The 26,900-nt window shown below is 37.0% G+C and overlaps 3 protein-coding genes across 3 annotated transcripts in view; 2 read left to right on the forward strand and 1 right to left on the reverse strand.

Moving 5' to 3' along the window:
• Positions 1–6,026, reverse strand: part of LOC132141110 (ADP-ribosylation factor-like protein 15) — a 123,192-nt gene extending 117,166 nt beyond the window's left edge. Inside the window, exon 1 of the mRNA XM_059550346.1 lies at positions 5,747–6,026. Coding sequence (XP_059406329.1) covers positions 5,747–5,800 — 54 coding nt within the window. The 5' untranslated portion in view covers positions 5,801–6,026. The remainder of the gene's footprint in view (positions 1–5,746) is intronic.
• Positions 6,027–7,377: 1,351 nt separating this feature from the next.
• hspb3 (heat shock protein, alpha-crystallin-related, b3) lies at positions 7,378–8,266 on the forward strand. Its single transcript, XM_059549169.1, has one exon. The coding sequence runs from the start codon at positions 7,605–7,607 to the stop codon at positions 8,055–8,057; it is 453 nt and encodes a 150-aa protein (XP_059405152.1). The 5' UTR covers positions 7,378–7,604; the 3' UTR covers positions 8,058–8,266.
• A 2,459-nt stretch (positions 8,267–10,725) lies between these two features.
• On the forward strand, positions 10,726–25,864 carry snx18a (sorting nexin 18a). Its single transcript, XM_059550345.1, has 2 exons — positions 10,726–12,542; positions 24,245–25,864. The coding sequence occupies exons 1-2, from the start codon at positions 11,078–11,080 to the stop codon at positions 24,496–24,498; spliced, it is 1,719 nt and encodes a 572-aa protein (XP_059406328.1). The 5' UTR covers positions 10,726–11,077; the 3' UTR covers positions 24,499–25,864.
• Positions 25,865–26,900: the final 1,036 nt, after the last annotated feature.

Raw genomic sequence — 26,900 nt, forward strand, 5'->3', positions numbered from 1 at the left:
GGCGGATTGAAGAAACAACTGGACTCACTGAAAAGACATACTGAAAAAATTAAAATTTTAGTCTCTGGAACAAAACAATTATGTTGCAATCATCAGTTTCAAGCTTTTGAAAAAGACTCTCCCCTCTGTGTGGCACATCTGCATTGTATTGCCTGCATTTCAGCATGGGAAACTTCATTGATGTACGAATTAATACAAAGTGCTAAGTGGGGAGGTCCAAATGGGTCAGAACTACAATTTTCCAATCCGGACTCATCCACCATTCAACACATTTGTAAGTGTTTGACATTCAGTCTTGCCGATTTTGAACTGGACTGGAAAGAATATTCCCAGACCTCATAAATATCCAATTTAACCCAATCTTTGCTCTGACATACAAAAAGAAATATTTTCTGTTAAAGACATCTTCTCTCATCATGTGTGTGACTTCTTTCTGTGCAACATTAAAGGATTATTTGGTCATACAATGTAAGTCAATGGGCTCAAATTGTTTGGTTGCCAAAATTTTTCAAATTATTATATTTTACTTTCAACAGAAGAAAGAAGCCCTTTAGGTTTGCAAAAACATGACGGTGAGTAAATTGACACAAATTTTCATTTTTTGGGTGAATTGTCCCTTTAATCATCCAGAAATGTCTTATTCGGCTCTACACCTCTTTGATTCATTTGTCTCTCACAAAGAAATAAACATTGCAGGAGTGCAATTTTTTACACAAATTTGTCACTTTCGTTTAATTTAACAGCTCCTTGCTGAATAAAAGTAACACATTTTTAGTCATTTCTAACTGACACTATTAAAATGTTAGTATACACCAAGGCAAGCCGTCTGACCAAAACACATGGTGCTTCTCATTGTTCAAACTCCATGTTTTCCAAACACAGTCCTGGAGCTCCCCCAATCTGGAGTGAACATGGAATGAACTAACTGTGTCAAATAAAGGACACATACACACTGTGCAGTGTTAGAGGTGTTCCAGGACCAAGAATGGTAAACACTTCCTTATCATCTTGCAGTTCAGCCAGCCTTTGACCTGGAAACTGACTATTTAGTGATCTAAATGCAGCTATGCAAACAGTCATCAGTAACTGATATTAAAGTGATGCTTCAGTGAATCTTATAAACGTGTCTTGCTTAGATTTCTTCATCTTCACATCTCATTCTAGCATCCTTTTTATAATATCAAAGGAGGAAAAGACACAAGAATGCACAACGGCTGAAATGAGAAAGAACAAAGCCATGCAATTTACACAGGAAACAAGACAAAGCAACAGTATATAAAAAAACTTCACAATAAAAGTTCACATGATAAAACAGATAAATTAAACAGTAAACAATGAAAGACTGGAATGTTATTTTGAAAAATACAATTATAAACCTGCTTGTTTTGTGGCTCTTAGTCCATGTGTGCCAGCGATGTAGTAGTACACTAGAAAAAGTTGCCAACATTTACTTTAAAATGAGTGGAAAATTGACCAAAATATGATTAATTATATTCAACTAGACTTTAAATTTACACCTTTTACCTCATAATAAAAAAAATAAAAGTTGCAGGATGATCAGGACTGCAAAAAATCTGATTTGGGTCATAGTCAATGAAATGGCACCACCAAGTGGTTCCCATTCAGGAAGTATCTGAGGTTCATCACTGGGACTGGCATTAGATATTAGGCCTATGTTATTTTAATTAGTTTATAGTGTGATTAAGTTTGGATTCAAGCTTTAACAAATCTAAATCTAACAAATATAAATATTATAGAATTTTTTTATACTAAATACTAAAGACTTTTTTTGATGCATGTCTGTTTGCAGATTCTACAAGAATATCATCCAAAGATTTAAACTAATTTGTTTCAAGCAATAGTTCACCCCAAAAACAAAAATCTGATATAATTTAGTGAAAATATTTTGAGAAAATATCTTGTGATTTTTTTATTTTATTTTATCACATGATTGAAGTCTATGGAAACCAAATCTGTTTGGCTACCAACATTTCTTAAGTTTTTCTTAAGAAGAAATATCATACAAGTTTGGATTAAGTAAATCATGAGGACATTTTTGGGTGAACTGCCCCTTTCAGTCGATATTGAAAACCTGACAATACCAGCTGTAATAACCTTTTAGTGTTGTTAGGCACTGATGCAGCTAATGCATTCCTGTTCCCAATATCAACAAACATGCTGGCATAACCAACCGAAAATATACTGTCTAATTATTGCTTTTTGTTTTTGAACAATCTGAGTCAAGCATTCTCAGAGCCTTCTCAGCAAACCTAATGAATGCAAACATTGTTACTGTCAGTCAAACTATCAGCACAAAGGCCACCTAAAATGGAACAAACTGGCAGTTAACACACATCTCATTTGTATTCTGTACAGGAAAACTGTGCTCCTAATAACAGTGAACAAAGGTTTACCATCTCATGATGAACACTAGAAAAAAAAAGAAAAGAAGTAGAGTTCTTTAACTAAACATTTTGTTTAGTTAGTTAGTCAGACTGACACCAGAACAGAGCAAACACACATGCAAACGCACATATCTACATGCAAAACTGGAAATGAAAGAGGGTTGGGTATTTAGAGTGAGGGGCCAGATAACCGATTGCCACGTGCCACAATTTAAGACCAGGACTAAAATAGAATGCATGTGATTTTCCCCTCCATTGCAGTCTCAATAAAGGTCCTACAGAACACTAATGAAACACAATAAAACCTTCACCCTCGCAAGCACACACACACACACACACACCACATCCACACTGGCCACACACTGATGCTTTCAAATTCCTATTGTGCTGACTGAAAGCTTAAGATCTACAATAAACCTGTATGAATATCTTATCTTCTGCTGAACACCACAGAAGATATTTTTAAGAAAGTGGATAACCAAACGTCTCCCCATTGATTCCACAGTATTTTTTTTTCATACTGATATGAAGCAACAGTTTGGTTACCACCATTCTTCAAAATATGTTCTTTTACATGAGTTCAGAACACACCTCTCCTTGGGTTACATATGATGGTGATGCAGAACAATGGCATGTTGAGGGGAACTCGTGACGTCACAATTCTTCCGATTTCAAATCCAGGCATTTGAGAAGGGTAGAAAAGAATACCTGCAAACTCACAAGAGGTCAAAAAGGTGACATAGTAACGGTGAAACCAGTTTTCAAAAATATGCGTTGAACAGTCAAAACGCATAAAAAGTTTCCAGTGTTTGGCTGAAAACGATGTCGTGTAAACAAAGTCTTGTTGCGGAAAAGCAGAGGCTGACAAAAAAACGAAAACGGGCAGAAATATTTCCATGCTATCACGGGGAGTTTAATAGGCTCCATGAATATCATAGCCTACCACTGATTACCCAAGCAGTTTTAATGTTTTAAAAACTCACTCAAATATTAAAGTGTATGGACGAGGCAAGAGCATAATATAACCATCTAAAATGCATGTATGATATACAGTTCAGTTGAAAGGTTACCCCTTTTGGAGTTCTGTAATGCTGAATGTAGAATGAAAATGAAAAATAAAAGTAAAGAGCTTGTGCAGTGAAAGTTGTGAGCCGACTGTATAAGAAACGTAGCATTTCCCAACATAAACGACCAAAAATATACAGTGAAGCAAACTATTCAACTTTTTTTTAAATGGAAAGTAGGTCTGCCATTTAACGTTATAATTCATGTTATTTATAATTGATTATGACGACAATAGCTTTTTTCTGTTTTGCGTTTTCAACAATACAATTTAAATTGAATGGGTGCATATTTTAAAATAGAAATATTATTTGCAGTTCAGATTACTTTACAAAAAAATATTGTGTTTTTGTTCTTTTACGGTTGAGCCAGGGGTTTATGTGCTCCGAGAACGAACACTGCACTAGTGATACAAAACATGTACAAAACACACAGGTCTGTTAACAGCAATGCTTTTAATATAGACTAATTATTAGGCTGGGCTACTGTACGTTTTTTTTTAATACATTTAAATATTTTATTTAGTTTCTTTAAATAAATACTGTTATCACAGCAGTCTGGTCTTTATTATTTCCTCAGAACAACTGGTCCCTCCTCCGGAGTTCTAGACATGATTACCGCCTGGTTTGGTATAAATATACATTTAAAAAAAGTTAGTAATCCAGAGAAAGAGAACAAAGTATTGATTGAATTTACTATTTTAAAAAAAAAGTATATTTTACTGTGAAGGTGCATGATATTCTATAGGCTGCCCATGAAAGCTTTTTTTCTGTGTAAATTTAATATATTTAAATTTATTTATAGCAATATGTACAGTATAAATATCTTCTAGACTAGGCCTATGTGATGATTATGACGACTAAAAAATGCTCACCCAGGATCTGCCAGCCCACCCTTCTACAGCTGTGAAGAACCGGGCCTGGTTTTGAACAACCCGAGTAAATTATGACAGAATTTTCATTTTTGGGTGAACCATACAGACACATCCATGCTTCTAAAGGTATCGGCCTATTGTTTTATTACAATTTGTATAGTCTGTTTATACAATATTCCATACATTATTAGAGCTTGGTAGACAATTACTTTCTCATGGTTTATTGCTGAGCTGTGAGTCCCTCCCTGATTATTTGTGTCTTTGTTTTGTTTTATTTTATTTTGGAGGGGGGGGGGGGGTCGGAGGGAGTGGGGGGTAGGTGAATGGGTGTGCCTTATTATGCCTCGCTGAAGGTGGCAACCCTATTTGAAGCAGCAGCGCGCAGACCGATCGGACATCAAAGTATCGTGAGAGTGATTCGACAGCATGTGGAGCCATCTGCTCTCTGTAGCTCTTGCGGTTCTTTGATGTAAAAAATAAATAAATAAATAAAAAAAAGATTAATAAATCTAAATGGGAAAGGGACTTTGGTTGAACACACTCCTGTCTACAAGCTTGAAATCCCCTCCCCACCAACAATTTGTTTTTCTTTCTCTATTTAATGACACCTTTAAAGACTTAAAATAAATAAATAAATAAATAACTGAATCAATACTTTTGAACGGTAGGACATTAAGAATACTATGATTTAATATTATATACAATATACATAATTCATGTGAGAGTGTGACCAACTTTACCAAAGCAAATTATCATGTTCCATCGCTGCTGCCAGGTATCACATAAATATTCCTGTGCCCACATCCTTTCATGTTAATAACATGAAGCTTAAAAATCATAATCAAACAGAAGTTACTTTTTTTTCTATGAGTTAAACGAAACAGAACAATACAGCACATCTCGGTAACTTAAGTTGGAAGACTAGATAAATGCTGAAAGACCTCAAGTCATAACAAAGAACATTTTACAATAGGATTAGAATTTTGGGTTTTTTACCCTATAAGGTTCCTCTGTTACTTAAAAATATAAAAGCACAAAAGTTAACCTAAGGGTTAACTGCCAAAAACACCTGCCAAACTACTCCCTGGGGTTGAACACACACTTACATTCACCACAGTTTTATCATTTTTGAACTGCAACCAGCTCATGAAAGCTGTCACATATGACTCCAGCTGCTGTAACCGTACATGTAGATCTACATGTGAAAACTACTATAGTGTTCCTATGGCGTATATTGTTGACTATAGACACCTGTAGCTTCAGGTAGCCGGTTGCATTTTTACACAACATAATTCCACCAAAATAAGTTTGGACAAACATCTAAATAACTAAAATCAAAGAAAAGGCATCAACAGGTGCATGCATTAAATTTACAGCAAAATATGGAGACGTTTGCTCGGCTTACCGTGTAAAAGCCAATCCTACACAAGGCTATTGAGAGCTGAATGTGTTCTGACATCGTCCCCAGCAACAGCGTTACCCCAGACAACAAACAAGCCGAGCCAGCGTAACTGGATGAGGACGGCTTTGAAGAGGGAACACAGAAAGACACTATACGAAGACAGAGAATCAGTGGTTCTTCCTCTAATAAAAGGAGGGCGAAAAGAGCAAACAGTTCTGTTCATTCGCCATTCATACATAAACAAGAGCCTGAGGTGGGTAAATACTCGAGGAGAGAGAGAGAGAGCGAAAACAACTAAAGGGCATTAGTAAAGCGCAGTCTCAAGAGATTATCAGCTCAGTGACTCGTACTGCAAAATAAAACTGCTAATTGGATTAGTTACTTTTACACACCTACACACAATAAATGATATAGAACAATAATTTAAAAAAATTAGCAGACTGTCAGAAATGTACTTAAGCTTGACTGAAGTAATCACATTATATGTTTTGATGAGCTACAGCATATAATAATGTTAAACAGGTTAACAGTTCTCTCTTCCCTTTATTAACAAAGGAAGTGCTGATGATCATAAGGACAATAAGTCCTCTGTGAGAAAAAAACTCAGAAAAAGTGTTAGAAAAGTTGAAAGCTGATGACATTATCACAGCATCCTGCTGGTGTGTCTAAATAATGCAGTTTATTAAGGTCTCAAATATTCACGATTACGTGAACACATATTTGATTTTAGTCTTTTCATTCACATAAAAATTTAATTATGGTATCTACTTGACCTCTATACCAGAATTATTAGACCATAAAGGAATTAATATTAATATAAAATTAATCAAGAGACCCAATGACAAAATTTCATAAAAAATTAATTATATTTCAAATAAATGCTGTTCACATTAATTTTGGATTCAAACAAGCCTGAGAAAAGTATCATGGTTTCCACAAAAAAAAAATCATCAAAACAACATATTAGAATGGTTTATGAAGGAGCTTTGGATAAGGCAAAAAAAGACATTTCATAAACAACCCCAAACATTTGAACTGTAGTGTATTGTACACTCCCAAACAAGCATACAAATCCAAATCAATAAACAAACTGTAATCCACCACTATGTAACTCATGTGTTCAGCCAGTCCGAAATTTTCAGTGGCTCTTTGTTACCAATTAACTAAGGCAAAACAAATGTCCAACATCCATATGTACTCATAATAAACATCCACAAGGTGGCAGCATTGATATATCATTTATATCTGTTTGTAAACGATCACGGTTCACAGAAGAAAAACTATGGTATTCCCTTTGTCAACATGCCAAAATCATATGCAGATATCTTTAACCTTTAAATGTCATTTTCTCGCTAAAAAATAATAGGAAAAAGTCCACGTATACTATTTTAATACATTTTAAAATACAATGTATTCCTGTGACATCAAAGTTGAATTTTCTGCAGCCATAACTCCTGTCTTAAAAAAAAGTCTATTATTATTATTTTATTATTATGCTAAAAAAACATTGTGTTTATAATATGTGTAATATTTTTGTCAAAGCTATGAAACATTTAGTAACATTACAATGCATTACTGTCACTTTTAATCAAATTTTTTGTGTCCTTGCTTTATAAAAATGTCTCATATAAATAAATAAAAGCATGAAAAACTATGTGTCGTGCTTGTTAAGTGCAAGCTTCCTAAACAGTAATATGAAGATATCAGTTCTCTTTGCCTACTATAAAAATGGTCTGCCCCATCCCTTGCCCAGAAACCTAAGCAAAGGACTGTCTTTTAATAGCTTTGGTTGGTCCTACTGGCATTGCATTACTTCACATTCACTACACAAAAATCCAAGGGAACCTCTGCACCCAGTGTCATGGCAGGAGAGGGGATCACTATTTCCCACTGGATTGCAAGCCCTGTGCGCTACCAGGAGCACTTCAAAACCAGGAATCTCATTGAATGCACTGAAGATCATCGACTGTTTGCCCTGCCAGGACCTGAATGTCTGCCGGTTAAAATGGACACTGAGGGGAGTGAACTAGACAGTGAGGACGAGGATTCAGGAGAGCCATTATTTCAAGTCCTGCTGGACGTGACTCAGTTTAAGCCAGAAGATATCCTCATACAGGTCTTTGAAGGGTGGCTGCTTATTAGAGGTCGACATGGGGTGAGGATGGACGAGCATGGGTTTGTGTCTAGGAGTTTTACCAGACAGTATAAGCTGCCTGACCGTCAGCTCCAGGCGGGGGACCTCAAAGCCATGCTGTGTCACGATGGGATACTAGTGGTGGAGACCAAGGACCGATGGTGGCCAGCGTGTGATTAGGAAAACACAGTAACTTAACATTATTCATCATGTTAGTTAAACATTGTTGTTGTGATCAGTTAGCCGGTAAACCAATCACATTCTTTGCTGATGTATGACAATTTTGCTTTGTTTTGTGTGTCACCAGATGTTTAACAATCAGCTTGATTGACCGCATAATGCTTAGTGGCAAAACATTACATTTTCTAATAAGTAAAAAAAACTTTTATCTGTTCATATAAATATATATATATATATATATATATATATATATATATATATATAAAACCTACAGTTATTAAAAAGTTGGAATCAAGTATATAATAGTTCCCTTAAAGGAATGTGATTAAACTTTATAATTACATCTCATTATGTCATTCTGCAAGCACGTTTACCAGCATGCCAATGCCATAACGATATGAAGAGCTACTGTGCATTTAAGAATTATTTGACAAAATTGTTTAGTACAAAAAGCAAACATGCCTGCTATTAAAACAATACGTTTTAATGTGTATTTTGTCATACTGCACTTTAATCGCACAAATATAAATTAAGATGATAAAATGTCTTTAAAAACACTTATATGAAAGAGATTCGCCTACATACTGGTCAGAATCGTGAACTATTTCTTCTTTTGAATCGAATCTTTAAATGAATCGGTTGAAGCAATTCAAAAACCGCTCTAAATGAATGTGTCTGAATCGACAAGAAGAATCTATTTGGCTATGAACAATTCCGTGAGTTGATAGTGCTGTTTTTTAGTTTCTTTTGGTTTTAAGGAGGAGCATTATTTTACGTTACGAAATAAAAACCGCTAAAAGGTTTTTTCAAAAGATAAGGACCACTGTGCTAATGAAAATAAATGTTCAATGTAACGAAACGACTCGCGCTTGAATCAAATACAGCTTGCAGGCATTGCCTGAACATTTCATTTCACCACATTTTGTACTTTAGACAAAATTAAAGAATTAGGAAGGACTGCTAATATTTGATAAATTATGTAACTTGCCACAACATCGCCTTCTTGGAGAATTGCAACGGTCCTCATCACATTCAGCCAAGATGTGACCCGCGCGAGGAAGTGACGTAATACCGAATGTTTACTGAGAAATGTATTTGGTTTCATAAAAAATATATATTGGTAAGAAATAATCACGGTAATAACCAGTTAGTATCATAAAAATAAAAATAATAATTGGTAACAAAATTAAAACATTTTTCTTCTATCCATAATGTCTGATTGGGAGTGAATTTGACTGATGGATTAAGATGGTAAATTAATAGGTGAGTGGTAAAAAGTTTTACAACAACGTTGTACGACAGTGTTGTCAGTTCACATACAAAAAAGCGCTAGTTTTAATAGCATTTTAAAGCTTGCAAAAATATGATGTTTTATGCAAGGCAAATCATTTAAATGACTTCATGTTTTTTGAGCTGAATCATAGCAGCACCAAACAGAGCTAGGAGGGAATGTGTAATGAACAGCAACATATGACTACACATGGCTTTTTGGGCATTTAAAGGCACAATATGTAATTTTTCTGCTTTAAAAATAGCAGAAATCACTATATCTATGTTATATATTTTTTAGTTGTGTACTTACATTATCCCAACAGTTTCCACAAACTTTCAAATTCGGAGAAAATTATAGTTTAATTAGAAGACACTGCACGTTTCTTTATTTCCGTTTTGTCGCCCGTCTATGGCATCATATAACCTTTGACCCCTCTAGTTTATCTAACTTCCTGCCGAACGCCAAATACAAAGGTGAACAGAAGCAAAGAAGAGACGAAAAAGAAAAAGTAGTAGCTAGCCTTGATCGAGACTATTATATTTTATATTGTCTATATTAGTATTTATACCTCAATCAATAACTTAGTTATGGATCATGATTATGCTTTGCCTGCACGTTCTGTGAAGCGCAAACGTATGGGTGAAATAAATGACCCGAGAAGGTTTTGGGACAAGAGAAGAAACAAGACACGGGTAAATATTGGAGCTGCATTTCCAAGATAGAGAGAGCTTCGTGACAAGCTGAAACTACAGAGAGATGCCGAACTCGCTTGCATTCTAATAAACAGGTATGCATCCATTCAGCTAACTGTATCTATCCGTATATTTTGTAAAACGATGATGTCTTGTGTAAAACGCAGACGGACTAGCTCTCATGTATAGTATAATGTAAATCCACATTTGTTCTATATCTAGCTGGATAAAGTAGCTTCAAATGCAGTTCACTATCTTGTTCGATATCAAAGTATAAATGTAATTATAATTATTAACGAAAGGCGACCGTGTTTTTTAACATATATTACTACTAGCTAGATGGAATATTGATTTGACAGGGGTCTGATAATTCATATATCTCTCCGTTCGAAAAGACGTGATTGTCAAAATACTAAGTTAGAATGATTGAGAAATGTGGGGAGCGACAGAGCGCGTGTTCCAATGACAACAACTCCCATTAGCCCACGCTCTATTCCGACGTCATCAAAGTACGTCTTATGTTATTATTTTGATTGAGGGACCCCTGGTGGCCAAAAATCCCATACTGTACGTTTAACTGGGTGAATTTAATATCCAAGGTGAAGACGTAATGGCGTAATCATTGTAAAGAACTGTTCAAAAGAACCGACTCTCGTGAATCAGTCACTTCTCACTTGGTTTGATTCGTGCTGCCTTGTGCTCAGCTCCCAGCTCCGCCCCTCGACTATCCGCACTGCTTGCTTGTGCTCGGCGTGCTGTGGGTGAGTGAGTGAGTGCACTGCGGTCTGTGTGGGACAGGCAAACAGCAACGGGGCTCTGGACGGTAAACTCCACAGAGGAAGAAATGACTTCTGCTCATGCTCTGAGGATTTTAAGCGCGACAGTTAATTGATTGTCAGGTTATCATAGGACCAGTGTGAAGAGGACGCTGACGCGCAAGTTGTTGTCAGTATTGCAGATCAGGGAGTGAGCGAGAGAGTGAGTGAGTTTGGGTTGGAGTTGGGTTGCTGATTCGCTAACCTTATACGCTTTTAAATTAATCGCAGCTTGGAAATATGGCTTTGCGAGCGAGAGCACTGTATGACTTTAATTCAGAAAACCCAGGAGAGATATCGGTGAAAGAGCACGAGATTATAACTCTGTACAGCGAGCAGGACATTGAGGGCTGGCTGGAGGGGTCGAACAGTAGAGGGGAGAGAGGGCTCTTGCCTGCGTCCTACGTCGAGATATTGAGGACTGACACCTTCTCATCTTTTAACAACAACTCTCGATATGCCAACATTCCCACTGGTGGTTTTGACTTCAAAAATCAGACTCAAGAGAGCTACAGCACTGCACCAGCATCCAGCATCACAGCCTACCCTGCACTACCTCAGCAACAACAACATCATCATCCAGGGACTCCAGCCAGTGATGATGACTGGGATGATGACTGGGACGATCACTCATCTGTAGCTGATGAACCAAGGGTTGTTGGTGGAGGATATAGGAATTATGAAGGAAACGGACCCTCTGGCTACAGCATCTCTACCTCCTCCATGCCTAGAGGTGTACAGCAAGCCAAAAGTTCAGCAACGGTCAGCAGAAATCTGAACAGGTTCTCCACCTTTGTGAAGTCGGGCGGTGAGGCGTTTGTGCTTGGGGAAGCGTCCGGCTTTGTGAAGGATGGGGATAAAATCTGCGTGGTGATGGGTCAGTACGGTCCGGAGTGGCAGGAGAACCCATACCCGTTCACTTGCACTATTGATGACCCCACCAAGCAGACCAAATTCAAAGGCATGAAAAGTTACATTTCCTACAAGCTGACGCCCACCCACACGCAGAACCAGGTCAACAGAAGATATAAGCATTTCGATTGGCTCTACGCCAGATTGGTGGAGAAATTTCCTGTCATTTCAGTGCCACACATCCCAGAAAAACAAGCCACCGGCCGCTTCGAAGAAGACTTCATTTCGAAAAGGAGAAGAGGGTTGATATGGTGGATGAATCATATGACCAGCCACCCTGTACTAGCCCGGTGTGATGTTTTCCAGCACTTCCTCACCTGCTCCAGCATGGATGAGAAGTCTTGGAAGCAAGGGAAGAGGAAAGCCGAGAAGGACGAAATGGTCGGTGCCAACTTCTTCCTCACCATTAGCACTCCAGCCGCCCCTCTTGACCTGCAAGATGTCGAAAGCAGGATTGACGGATTCAAGGCCTTCACCAAGAAAATGGATGACAGTGTAATCCAAGTCAATGCCACACTCAATGAGTTCGCAAGGAAGCAGATAGCCGGGTTTAAGAAAGAGTATCAGAAAGTGGGACTGTCTTTTAAGTATCTAAACCAAGCGTTCGAGATTGACCAGCAGTCATACTCGGTCGGTTTGAACCAAGCAATAGCGTATACGGGGGAAGCCTACGAAGCTATCGGAGACTTCTTTGTGGAGCAGCCTAAACAAGATGTGGACCCATTGATGGATTTGTTAGCCCTGTACCAAGGACACCTTACCAATTACCCAGATATCATTCACGTACAGAAAGGTACGCATTCACTTATTTAACAGTGTTATTATAATAGAAATATACTTGAAACTATGTTTAGCTTGAGATCAGTGGATATGATAGACAACAGGGTCACCTGCTCTCAGAATTGTTTGCTTTGCTTGACTGATTTGTTTGAATTGAAGTGGCACTGAAGAGTTCACTGGCCGTCCTGGTTTCATCTGACTGCTGAGTCACATGGGGTGAGCTGTTGCTGACGTGCCTTGTGTGTTTATTCTGTGGCTGGTAAATTAGACACATACAATGACAGACTGAAACTGTTGACGTACTGCATTGTTCAAAGAAGGTTGATGGGGGAGTTTCAGTACACATGCAATCATTCAGTGAATGGCTTTGATTTGAACATGGATTTTATTGTGACACATTTCTAACACCTAACAGCTGATAATGTCCTTGATCACATTAGAAAATAATTCTTTTTTTTTTTTTCAGATCAAAAGCATGTAGGAATCTGAAATCATGATGCTTCTGAATACAAATAAGGAGGGTGCAGGAAGTGTAACGAACGCACCTTCAGCTGTTTGATTAACTGCTCAAATATGTATGAAGATTACATTAACATTTGCAGAGTTCCTACAGTCTGAGATCATTATTTAGATAGACTTCCTTTTTTGTCTCAGTCATTTTTAAGATGGAGCCATTTGCTTGTAATGTAGTTCTCATAAATCGGTTGATATCACATACATTTTTCAATCAAGACAATGTTCATTTCAAATGTTTTTTATAATCTTTTCTCAGTTTCACTGCAGTTACATCATGCAGTAGACATGATGCAGTTAATGAGTCAAATGAAATGGCCAAACAAAAATCCACATCTATCATAAGAAAAAAAATTGTCACAAGCTTATGAGCCCAGTTTTGGGGTCAGTACTTTTTTTTTCCAATACCTTTTTTTAGCAAGGATATTAAGAATATTTTATAATGTAGCCTAGCATTTATATACTTATTGTCTTTTATGTTTTACTTGCTGTTTCAACAGTCCACACGTATGTGGCAACTCGAAACCACAACGTGAACAAACAGTGTGCTTTTGTCAAAGCCCACAGAGATGTCTACGAGCTACAGGGCAGTCTGCCATCTCCTTACGGGAATGTAGTGAATGTTTTGATCTTGTAGATTTAAAAAAAAGTGTCCTAAATGTAGCTATATTTATTTTTCATGAGAGTTAAATGTGTAAACCAGATGTTTAATGAGGTACAGACTGGTGCTGTAGACACCATCATTCTATTGTGTTTGCACAATGCTTTGGAAAAATTGAAATGCTGTGTCGTACTTCCAGCAGAGAGGCCTCGGTCTGTGACAGATCCAGCTGACAGTCTAGCACTGAGGTCACTTGCTGCTTGCTGAAGCCCATATGCCATACATGAGCATTTGCCAAAAGGTGTAGTGTATTTGAGTAAATTCTTATTGTCATTGTCACCATATAATGTTAGTACGGCAGAAAGAGCCTTATTATAGATTATTATAAAGGATAAAATTAAATCTTTTCTCCATTGTATCTGTTGTTTCACCCACAATTTCACAGTTAACTTGATCAAACATCTACGGGTTTTTAAGAAACAATCATTTATTCCATGCCTTGAATGAGTCTAAAAAACTATGAGCAAACCTGTCCACCTTCTATCACCTCTGTGACTAGAATGTCTAATGGCAAACAAACCCCATGAGGGGTGTGTGGGGTCCATATGATAACCACTTCCTGCCTCATGTCCCCACACACATTCAGTTATCTAGCTTTCAGAAGTTATAATGATAATTTTGGCTTTGAACTCTGGTTGTATAGCTGTATTTTGTTGCAGTTTCTTCTTACTGTCATTCGTCATCTGTTTACCCACTCAAATGCTGTCAATTTTTTGAATAAATCTCATGGTGATTGGAAAATCAATACCATAAAACAACTGCATATCAGATATAGTCTACAAACAAATAAACCACAACACACCTCAGTAAACAACAGATGAAAGCTTATGATTTGCTTTTACCTGTGTAAATGTAATATAATGCTTTTGGTGTTTTTTTATTGCTGTGTTTTTTTTTTTTGTTGAGATTATCAAATTTCAAGGCATTCATCATGTCCACGGCGATAAATGTTACAACCTTTTTATTATTTTTATTTTTTTGATAAAATACGCATGAGCACAGCATGTATTGATTTGCGTCACTATAGAACCTCCATTAGCAATGGAATTGAAGGTACTAGAGAGCCATTAGTGAACATACTGACGTTGATATTAATGGAATCTTTTTTTTTTTTCGTTGCTTCTCTGTGATGTGCATTGATGTACGTGTTTCTTTTTACAATGAGAGGAAATATTGACTCAGATGTGATGTGATGTGGTTAGTATAACTGGGGAAGTCAGCATTGTGCATAGACCCTCAACCACACACAGCAAGGCTATAGCTAAAACCTGTTGCCTGTTTGACACATTTCCAGTGTTCATTGTGTTGTAGCAATGTCTACCATTATCTCTTGAGGTTAAGTCTGGAAAAACCCTATTTCAGCATAATTTACCTTCTCAGCTTTTCCTCTCTTTCATGAAACACAAGATTTTCTAAAGTGTGCTTTCTTCCAAGTCTTCTGAAGCCAAAATGTAGCTTTAGTGTAAGACAGAAGCTTCCTGCACATTTAATTTGAGTCATTTTCCCATCAGAAACAAGTGAGTTTAAACTGAAAATGATGTCATTATCTACCCAATCTTTTTTGCTTGAAAGGACAAAAAGACTTCTCTTTTTTAAAACAACATAAATTCGCGTTGAGCATGATTTTAAAAAATGAACAGTTCAGCCATGAAACTCTATTTGTGTTCTAATTGGTTCGTTCATTTCAGTGTTCCCAGCCAATTGGATTCACATACTCATTACTGTTTACCTAACCAGGACGTATTCGATAAATACTGTCTGCACGCAGTGTGGGTCCTCATCTAAGCCCACCGCCTCCCCGGCACCACCTGCCTATCTGCTTTAGGGATCTTCCTCTCTCTAGCAGCAGCAATATGTTTCCTTTTAATTTTTTGATCTAAGCATCAGCTGATCTAGTCCACTAAGACCATTTTTTTATATAAAGAAAGATTTTACAATCTAGGCCTATCCCAAGACATGACATGACTGAAATATTTTTTCAATAAGTCTTTTATGCCCACCAAGGCTACATTTTCTTTTAAATCACAGTGAAAACAGTAATTTTGTGAAATATTATAATTTAAAATAACTGTTTTCTATTTGAATGTTTTAAATAAATGTAATTGAATGTGATGGCAAAGCTAAATTTTCAGCAGCCATCAATATGCTATTAATTAAATATTTAGTTATTAGTAGTAGTATGTAATATTTGGGTAAAAACTGTTTTTTTTTTTTTTTGTTTTTTTTTAGGATTCTTTGAATAGAAAGTTAAAAAAATATTTGACTATAGTACTGTAGCAATGTCAAAAGTCTGCACGGTCACTTTTAATCAGTTTAATTCATCTATGCTGAATACAAGTATTGGTTTGATCTCTTTGTATGACAGAGCAGCTGGAATGCTCTGCCTAGTATTTTCTCTTGTGTTTCAATGAAGGGAGAAAATAATGCAGGGTTGGGAATGACTTGAGTGTGAGTAACTGATGACAAAACATTAATATTGGAGTGAACGACCATATTAATCCATCAACCGTGAGGGAAAGTACCTAATTGCTACTTTAAGCCTTCACTGTCTCTGCTGTTTATCAGCAGTGTTGGAAGTAACGGCGTTTAAATATAACGGCGTTACTAACGGAGTTTAATTTTCAGTAACGGAGTAATCTAATTAATTACTTTTCCCATCATTGCAACGCCGTTATCTTTACTGAGAATGTAAAGTGTCGCGTTACTACAATTTGGTTGAATAAAGCGCAAGGAGTCATGCTTTGGCTAGTGGCTACACATCAGCTGCCTGACACCGTTGCAAATCCGATGATGATTGGCTTTGTGGGCGGTGCCCTGCTCACGCTGTCTCACTGCACGCTCTGACAACCACTAAACACAAGACGGCATCAGCGATAATGGCGTTCTCGAACTGGAAGTACCGGAAATTAAAGGCAAGAATGTTTCTGTAACATGCACGGTCGGTATGCCCAGCAAAAAAGACTTTATCCACGTCTGCCTCAAGCAACTCACATCTTATGAACCACCTCACATCAACACATGCTAGCATGTTACTGTACTGAATATTTAATGCTGTGTTCAAACCAGACGCGACTTGCACGAATAACTCGCGCTATTCGTGCGTAGTTGGATGCTTGAACATTTTGAATTCATAAGCTTCATTCGCGTGCGAAATTAACTTCACAACAAACGTGAATTCGCGGCATGTGGGGGCTTCTGCCAGTTGAGTTCACGCAGCATTTTCAACCACCATTTTTATTCAGATAGTTTTCTAAATATTACTGTTATCGTGTCATGAAATGTAGTTTTAAAAGTATTTCATGCGAGAATGTAGTTGTTTTAAACTCAAATATGCGGTTTATTTAAAAATGTGTTTGCCGATTTTCGGAGGTTGTCGTCGTTGCATTGACTTAAAGAGTAACTAAACCCTAAACCAACTTTTTTTAGTTAATGATCTGTTAGAATGGGGCTTTATTAGTGCTGTTCATTGATTCGAGTAACTTTTTTGACATTTGAGTATAAAGTGTTTTAATTATACAATATATGGTGTAAAAACGTCTGAGTGCTGCCCTCTTCAGGTTGAATGGTGGCTACTACAGTTGATTTTTCCTATTGGATGTTGCGGTGGCAGGTGATGTAAGCAGTTTCCAGCTCACCACGCCCCTCTGTACGAGTTACCACGCCCTTGGCAGTATAAAACAATCTTGTTCCGTCAAAATCACTGACTGTAGTGAGTCAGGAGTTGGAATTGCGAGTATTGAAAACTACCAGGATAGACTATTATAGCATCTATTTAGCATAGCATTTATATAGTTATTTAGATTATTTCGTGTAGCCTATGTAGTTAATTAGCATAGTTGTTAGTGTAACGTTAGTATTGTTAGAAGCATAGTTAGGAGCATATATTGCATCAGTTAGGATAGCTTCAAGTTGGTGTAGATTTATCTGTATTTAATACAGTTGTCAGGATGGTACGTAGGTGTAGTGTTGCTGGTTGCGACAGTACTGCTGGACTGCATAGTTTTCCAGCAGACTTTAAAATTAGGCGCCAGTGGTTGCATGCACTTGGCCTGGAAGACCGCGAGTTCCCGCCTAGAGCTAGAGTGTGCAAACTGCATTTTACGCGGGATTGCTTCTCCAACGCAATGGAGGTGGAAATGGGCTTCTCCACACAGCTCGCGCTGAAAAGAGACTTAAGACCGCAGTTTGAGCCAGCGGCTCGAATTGATATGGCTCAGGCCACAGACACCTCGACATCATCCACTTCAGGTGAAGGTGGGGGAAAAAAGTCCTCTACTTCAAATGAACGCTCTGTTGCAAAGCTACTTGCGTCACTACAGTCACTCTCCATTTTAGCGACTCTGACAGCAGCTGTCAATCAATCCGTCACTGCGGGTCTCATGTTCACGCCCCACCCGCTCAGCCCCGCCCTCGGTTCATCCCCTCTATCTCCGCTGTGCTCTGCCCACTTTTCAGCATTTTTCAAATATTGCCAGTGGGTGGAGTCAGGCTCTGACCAGGGGTTTAGTTGCCCTTTAACATTGAAATCACTCGCGCCAGACGCTTTATTTGCGCTTTAGTTGGATAGTGTTCTGTTTATTGTGCAGTAACTTTGCCCTAATATACCGTTACAGAGATTTGCACTAATGTCAAAGTTTAAATTAGTTTGTCTTAATTTTATACTAATTTTATTTTCAATATAAATTTTTATATGTTTTTATTTCTATGCATATCATATGGCAGGCTGTACTATATTGAGATCAAATGAATACAACATTTTCTAAAATACTTAGTGTTTTTATTCTTCAATCAGTTAATATAAAAATCTTATATATTAAAGATGTTATAGGACATAATAGCGTTATAGAACATAAAAAATAACGTCACAGTTACTTTGCTGAGTAACTAATTACTTTTACAATGTGGTAACTGAGTTACTAACTCAATTACATTTTGGGAGAAGTAATTTGTAACTGTAACTAATTACTTTTTTCAAGTAAGATGACCAACACTGCTTATCAGGAAGATAATGATTAGCGTCAGCCACCAAAGAAGAGGCAGCAGCTTCTGAAATAGGCTGAAAGCTAAAATTCATTGGTCTCTATTCTGGCAAATGTCTTGTAATTCACAGCTGATGACTTTTGTATTATCCTCATAATGCCCATGAATATGGTGAAGTTCCAAAGCAAATTGGACTTGCTCTCACTCACCTTTGCCATTGTGTTCTGCATTTGCCTTCTCATTTGTTTGAAAAGCCAAATGATTTCTTTGTTTGTAAGGCTGGAATATATAATCAGACACCTGTGTTATAATCCAACCAAAGTCCTGTGTCAAATGTCATGATCCATGTCTGGGTAATATGGTCGGGAATCAGTATGGGACTTGTTCTCTGGTCTCAGTTCAATGGCAGGATTGTGTTGTGTAATAGTACCTATTACGTAATGCCTGAAGAGGTTCTGCGGCAGCAGGCTTTATAGCGGCCCAGTCGAGCGCAGCTTCCCACGTGTGTCTCCTCCTTTTTCAGACTGTTTCCATACAACTGGCTTGTGGTGCAGCCTTGTAGTAGCTCTTATGTTTGATATTCCACCTACTAAAGGCTGTTTTAATACATGATTGTTAGCAATAAATGTACTCAAACTAAAGCCTTGATTGAGAAAACATGTTTTGGTGGCTTGAGTAATGTAAATGTATCCTATTTTTAGTATGTACTATTATTAACTGAGGTGTTAGTTGTGTAATCTGTAAGATGTCAGATAAGGGGTCTCCACTCCAGCTCTGGACATGGTCTGGGGATGCCATGTTGCTTTTGTGTTGGAGTTTTAGAAAAATATATATATTTTTTTTCTCTCAAATTTTATTTTATTTTTGCCAAATTCAGTTTTTCATAAATTTTCTGGAATCCATTTGAATGGTTTAATTAATTTGTAATAATCAAAAGTATCTCTAAATAATTGATTAAAATATGTATACATATATATATATATATATATATATATAAATATATATATATATGTGATATAAAAAAATATATGTGATATAAAAACTCCCACACTCAATATATGGGAAACACTGTAGTCTCATAATTGAAGTGTAAATTCTGCAGATTGCATCATTGTCCAGTATTGTACTGTCAGTAATTTATTCTAAAACATTTTCATAATTGTAACATATTTACATACATAATAATTCAGGTGCATGTGTAATAACATTGCGAAAACCTGATGCTACAGCAGCACTTCTTCTTCATCGTCTTGTCTGATGCACTCAACCAAGCATTCTTACCACAACCCCTCTCCACCCACCAGCCATTTGAATTTCTGTAGGCGGGAATTATTTTAAGGTTATTCTAATGGGCCGCTTCATGACATCACAAAACCCCAGAAAACAACGCTGTAGTTCAAACGAGCCGTTCGTTGTAGTTCTTGAAAAGGGAATTTTTAAAAATGAAATATCTCCCTTTGTAGTGAACTTTGAGTTTTGTAACTTTGTAGATCTTTTTAAACATACACACTACACACTGACCAGGGGCGTTTCCTCTGAGGAGGCAAGGGAGGTAGTGTCTTTTCAAAAAATTGAATGAGAAAGTGGTCGATACTAAAGAAATAAAACAACTCAAATGTTACTAAATATAAAATTATGAAGTAACCGTCCCCAACAGTGTCACCCGAAGTTAAAGTTACAGCAGAGGCTTGCCTCCCTTCGGCCCATAGACTTAAAAGAGAGACCTCTAAGTGCCGTGGGTTTGGTGGCGGGTTAAATGTAGAATGCCCTATGAGATTCATACATGACTTTAATAAATAGAATATTCATTACATTGTTAATGTAAGAATATAACATATATTTTTTTCCTTTTTCTGATAGTGTAAGTAATGTTTATTTAAAGAAAATGTTACTGGGCAATGAATTTACATTTGGAAAGAAAAATAATAATAAATGCCTCCTCATTTTAGAACACCAGTGCACCTCTGCACACCCCTGACACTGATGACTAAAATTCAAAAAGTGAAAAAGCATAATAGGGCCACTTTAAAGAAATGAAAATTTGCCCTATTTATTAAATGCATGTTATTGATCTTACTGTGAACAAATTATCCATGTATATTTTTCATTTTCAAAAAAATGTATTGGGCTTGTAATGTTTACTTAAGATGTCTTAAACTCAGCCTTATTCAAAAACTAGAAAGAATTGAGTTAACTTAAACCCCGCTGCAATACAAACGACTGCAAGCTTGCATTCATTTTTTAGTGCAGCAAATCTAATGTACATCACAATATGGAAGAAAATATGTCTCTACTTCCGTTTCATTATGACTTTAATCTTAATTGTCAACAACGTGACATTTAGGTGTGATTCCTGTGTAAATACACTTGTCGCATGTAAAAGTAAAAAAAAAAAAACGTTGTCCACAGCAAAAACAACACAGTCCTGTTTAAATAATGTCTGCAAGAGACTGGTGTTTCCACTCTCAAGGAAAAAGACTGTCTCAGTCAGATGATGGTGAAAAAAAAGCGATCCAAAAATAACTGAATGCATTCGATTCCTTAAAAAGAAACGTAATTAGTAAAGAGATTGTAACATTTCACATTTAAAATGAATGTTTTTACTGTATTACTGTCTTTCATCTTTGACCTGAATCTTGTCTTCCTTGAAATGCACTTGTCTTTCTCTTGTGTGCTCTTTTGAACGACATTTGTGTGACTCTGTGTGTGTGTGTGTGTGTGTGTGTGTGTGTGTGTGTGTGTGTTTGAGGAATTTCAGGGATCTGGGTTACACTGAAGTGAAGGCTTCTTTGGCCAGAAGGCAGAATGTGTGGAGTTTGGGGGGATGGGATGTTTGGGAATGTCTTGAATGTTTCTTCTCACTGAGGAGGGAAGTCAGCCATCTGTGCTCCATACTCCACTGATACACACATCTTTTAAAGTAAATGATTATATCATGACAGATCATAAGATATAGTTATAGAATCTATACCTTTATTTAAATTTAAATAACTGGAACAATCTCTGTCATTTTAGAGTAGGTTTTTTTTTTTATCAATATTTTTTTATATTTCAGTATGTAACACACCACAGATTGTCATATCCATCTTTGACTACAACACAATTTATCACAAAACTGAATCATCTTTAACATAATACCAATTACCTTCAACGTTCTCGTTCCAAGTTTTATTTGTCAAATGCACAAGTAAATTGTAACGTCACTTTGAGCATTTATGATTCAGCTGCATTAGACCGTCCCCTCCTAAAAAGTCACAGTTTGCACTTTTTATGGTTTCATTTCAGTTTTTTTTTTTTTTTGTAAACTCTCCATTTTTGTTTTTATTCTAGTTTCACTTCTAGTTTTTGTCTTCGTAGTTTTTTATTAATAAACTTGCTTCAGAGATGATGTGTTACTGTTGAAGCCACCAAAACTGGTTTGACCACAAAGCCACTTTCTCAAGTAAAAACAGTATTTCTGACATGAGTAAAACAGGAACCTTGACTGCCTGCCTGCCTGAGTGAGGGGTCGGGACATCTTCATTCCCAAAGACAAACAAAATACACACTACCTTTCAAAAGTTTTTTTTTCATGTTTTGAAAGAAATTTCTATCCTTTACCAATATTTTTTGATAGTATAACAGTACAATTTAAAATAACCTGTCTATTTGAATATATTTTAAAATAAAATTTATTTCTGTGATGGCAGAGGTGAATTTTCAGCAGCCATTACCCAAGTCTTTAGTCTCTAATGATCACATAATCTTTCAGAAATCATTTTGTGATCAATTTTATACATCCTTGCTGAATAAAAGTAGTTTTTTTTTACTATCCCACTTACCCCTGTAGTGTACAGTATTATTAAGTATTTACTTAACATCTGCTATTTCACCAATATACAGTTATTCTCACCAGCATTTCTACACTCAAATAAGCAGTAACGGTTCTTCCTTCCAGTTAGACGCACTTCTCTTTCCTTATAAGGTGGAAGATCCTGTTTGATGACTATGACTGTTATCATGTCAAGTAACTCTAAAAGTGACACTAAATAGTTCATTTTCATTTCCCATCATTGTAATGTGAACAAGGCTGGAAAAAGTGACGTCTTTGAAGTTTACTGATATTGTGGGAAGTTTTATCACGGTCAGTCCCGTAGTCATTTTACAAATTGTTTTGAGCATTTTGCTATATATAGTCATATTATACATAGAAATTGGTCCTGAATTCCTGGATCAATACATTAATGTCCAAAATCATAGACCTAACCCTAAACATAAATCTACCCATAATTTATCCCAAAAATCAGTAGGAAATGATAGCTAAATAACCCTTGTTGTAACCCTAAAACAAGCAGTTCCTGTAAATGTATCCCTCAAATGTGATTGGTTGTTTGGGATGTTGTGCCAGGATCAACAAGGATGTTGATCCAGGAGCATGTTGTATTTTGTGAAATCACATTCACTGTGTGAATTAACATATTATCTGTGATACTCGACTGTGAGTGGTTAATCATGGCATTCTGCTGTCAAACATCTTTGTAGAATGAAATTGTCGACTTGCATTGCACTGCTAGTTCCACATCTCTCATATCACGCTGCAAGCTCTTTCCTTTCTCGAATCAATATTCCATGATTGCTTATTTTTTAATTACTGAGTAGCCATGTACATGAGGTACAGTCAGTTGGTCACTATAGCAAAATAAACACCCTTAAAGTGACCTTCTCATCCTGTCTGGGTTTCATTTCCGATAATGACTGACTTATAGTACATTATTATATTGTATATGCTAGTGATAAACACTTCTCTTTTTCCTTCTTTAGACTGCACTTTCGCAAGTGTTTTTCCATCTGCTAAGTCATTTCCAGTAAGAAAAAAAACAGCCCTGTCTGTTGTTGATGCTGCAAAAATGTTACCAATCTGGTACAGTCAAGCTTTCTTAACAGGAAAACATGATTTTACTGCATTTCATGTAACTTCCATGTTCGAAGAGTTTGCAAGATTCTTTTGCAATAATGGCAAGGCTCGATGCAGATTTTACATTGCTCATTACTCATTCGTTTCACTTCCTCTTGAAGAAGACACAAGATCTGGAACAACAGTTCAAACATATATTCAGTAGCACCAGCTGCAGTGAAATCAGTGTTTCCTTTTTTTTTGTTTGTTTGTTTTTTTGGTACTGTATTAGATTGAAGTGTGTTGGCTATACCAAAGCATTTATTAAGCATTTATTATTATTTATTAAGTAAACAATCATTAAAAAATAAGAATAAACTGATAATAAGCAATTGGAGCAAAGACAGGAAGAAATGAAATAGACAGTGTCAAGTTCTTCAACAGGAAGGTCTATATATGTAACTTGATGTGGACTTACACTTTCCCAAACTATGAAAACACCTGGTCTACAAACATGCCAGCGATAAATAGTAAATTAATAAATGTATCATAAAGGTGACATCATGGTCTCTTCACAGTCATGCAGAAGTACAGACGATCATAACCTGTTGAGCCATTTATCCTAACTTTCCCCTTGATTGAATCGGAGTCAATATTTAATCTCATCCTGGTTCCGCTCTCTTCACAGGTGCTCTGACGAAGGTGAAGGAGAGCCAGAAGCATGTAGAGGAAGGGAAGATGGAGGGCCAGCAGGCAGATGGGATCAGGGAACGCTGCAACATCATCTCTTTCGCCACACTGGCTGAGATCCAGCACTTCCATCAGACTCGAGTGCGGGACTTCAAGTCCCAGATGCAACATTACCTACAGCAGCAGATCAGCTTCTTCCAGAAGATCACAGGCAAGCTGGAGGAGGCACTGCAGAAGTATGACGATGCCTAAATGAACCCTGTTCGGATTGGATCAACAGAGCTTCACCTTGCCTGGCAGAGAGCCAGGCACAAATTACCCAGCCCCTAGCAATATACGACAAACCAAGAGTCTAAAATGTATGAACTCTATCCCCATACAATACATGTCCATTATAAGGAACTGAAGATTGTTTGGGGCAAGTATATAGTGAGTTTGGACTGTGTTTTCCTCTGTGAAACTAACAAGGAAAACAGAGACATGAGAACAGCGTGTCGAATGTCTTCGATCCTGCTACTAATGTCATATTTTAAACATGTTCTTCACATGGATGAATGAGATATTGATATGACCCGAGGAGCTTGCGTGGCTCCTCATTGGCACCTTTGAAAGACCCTAGACCCTCTAGACCCTCTTAGCCGTCCTTAGATGTTTACAGACCCAACAGATACGCTGTCTTCACTGTTGTGCCTTCCAATCTTGTCTCGTTGGTATTTTTATCATTTCTTAAAAATAACTATATATTATTCTTATTCTGAGATTTGTTTTCACGAAGTTTGATTTTATTATATCTTATACAAATGTCACGTCTGCTTAAAATGGCAGGCAAAGGAGTAGCGGACTGGTATTTGGAGATAAGCGTGGGAGTAGCTGGACATAATGCCCAAATTTGGTATCCCGTCTGATTTATATCCCCTTCCCCTCCCCTTGATATTTTGGTTCCAGTGCAAAACAGAATGTGTATTTGAGAGAAAAAACTGAAGCTGTCGTCAGATCACCTGCCGTCACTTGAAGACAATGGAGCAGGAGTCTAAAAAAATGTTAAAATGTTATGTAAACAGGAAGCACAACACACTCAGGATAACAAGAGTTCATTTTGGACACAATTTTTTCATATATAATACTCAAAACTAATGGTCCCAAGGTGCTCAGAGAATCCAGTTTATTTTCTTCTGCACGTTTTTACTTTTCGTTGTGCAGGATAAACCACACCTAGATGTCCTGAATTGTTAAAGATTCCAAATAAACTGCTCATCTAACTGCTTGTAGCATTGAATATATTTTCATATTTTATGTGTTTTGAGCTAGTCATTTCAAACAGTTTTCCTAAAAGAGCATGTTTTTTTTTCTCTTTTCCTGGTTTATTCAGAATATATGACCAATAATGACGCAGTTTCAGTGCAAACGTGAGTGTTGTGTCGAAGGAAGGAGGAAAGCTTTTAAAATGCATCTTCTTACTGGTGTTGCTGCATGAAATGTGAAAATGGATGCAGATGTTTGTCAACACTATCATGAGGTTTGGCTGAAGAGATATTTCCACCATGTACATGATGATAATAATAATAGACACTTGTGATTGTTCATTTGCATCAGCAATAAAGAACATTCTCAACACTGATCACTTTAAATCCTGTTTGCCACTCATAATAGGAATTAGATTTTTATAATTTAATGGCATTATTTTACAAACTCTATTGGATTTAGGCACTTCATGGACTTAATGGTCTATTTACCATCTACTCATTTGATGCTTTTTCTTGTATCAGTCGGTAACAATATTAAGGTGATTGCTGTCAGTTACGAGTGATTTTTCGGTTGGTGATTTGGTAATGAGAGGAGTGTTCACTTTTTCAAGGCCAAGCCGTGGGAACGCAGTCGGTTTTCCAGACCTGCCTGCTCTTCTAGTTGGCCCGGGCACAGCCGCTTTCCTCAGCACTGGCTTTCAGCAGGACGGGTCTCCGGGAGGTGTGCCAAGCAAGCCTACTAATGCCAGCCATGGGCACTCCTGTCTCAAAGTCCTCATTTTACTGGATGTTTTTGAGATTTCGGAGATAAAAATTGCACATTGATCCAAAACATCAGTATTAAGCTTGTCCAGACTCATGAATCATTTAATTAATTTTACGATACTGTATTATTCAAGCTTATCAAACACAATGGTGTGATGCTTAGGAATGCAGTAAATGTCCCCCATTTAGGTCATTTCATGACATTTTACCATTTTCTCCCATTATTTTCTTACCGGTCCAAACTCAGAAAGAGTTTGGATGAAATAATGTCTCGGTCTTTTCCTGTTTAGGCTACGTCACCCAGCATTTCTCAGTGTGAGCGCATCTGCTGTGTAAGCATGTGACTATGCCGTTAGGCACATCTAGTGTAACAAAATGAATGCACATATTGAACATTTGCCACAGCACAAGGCATGCAGCGCTGTGGGTGCCAGAATGCTTTAAATGGCATTCCAGATGTTTGCGACAGCAGGAACACAAGTCCTTCCCAGCGGATGCATTGAAGGGTTGATTTCGCAATGTATGGTTTCAGTACATTTCAGTACAATTCAATCCAATGTAAAATGTTAAATAATGAATCATCATAATAGCTGTTCCCCATAAAATATATATAAAGAGAGAGAGATAGAGGATTATTAGAACATT

Source organism: Carassius carassius, chromosome 5 (genome assembly GCF_963082965.1).
Source record: "Carassius carassius chromosome 5, fCarCar2.1, whole genome shotgun sequence".
NCBI lineage: Eukaryota > Metazoa > Chordata > Actinopteri > Cypriniformes > Cyprinidae > Carassius > Carassius carassius.

Excerpts from the sequence above, each read along its gene's own strand:
- snx18a (XM_059550345.1), top strand. The coding sequence starts at position 11,078 with ATGGCTTTGCGAGCGAGAGCACTGTATGACTTTAATTCAGAAAACCCA. Across the intron at positions 12,543-24,244 it reads TATCATTCACGTACAGAAAG|GTGCTCTGACGAAGGTGAAG; the intron begins GTACGCATTCAC and ends CTCTCTTCACAG.
- hspb3 (XM_059549169.1), top strand. The coding sequence starts at position 7,605 with ATGGCAGGAGAGGGGATCACTATTTCCCACTGGATTGCAAGCCCTGTG.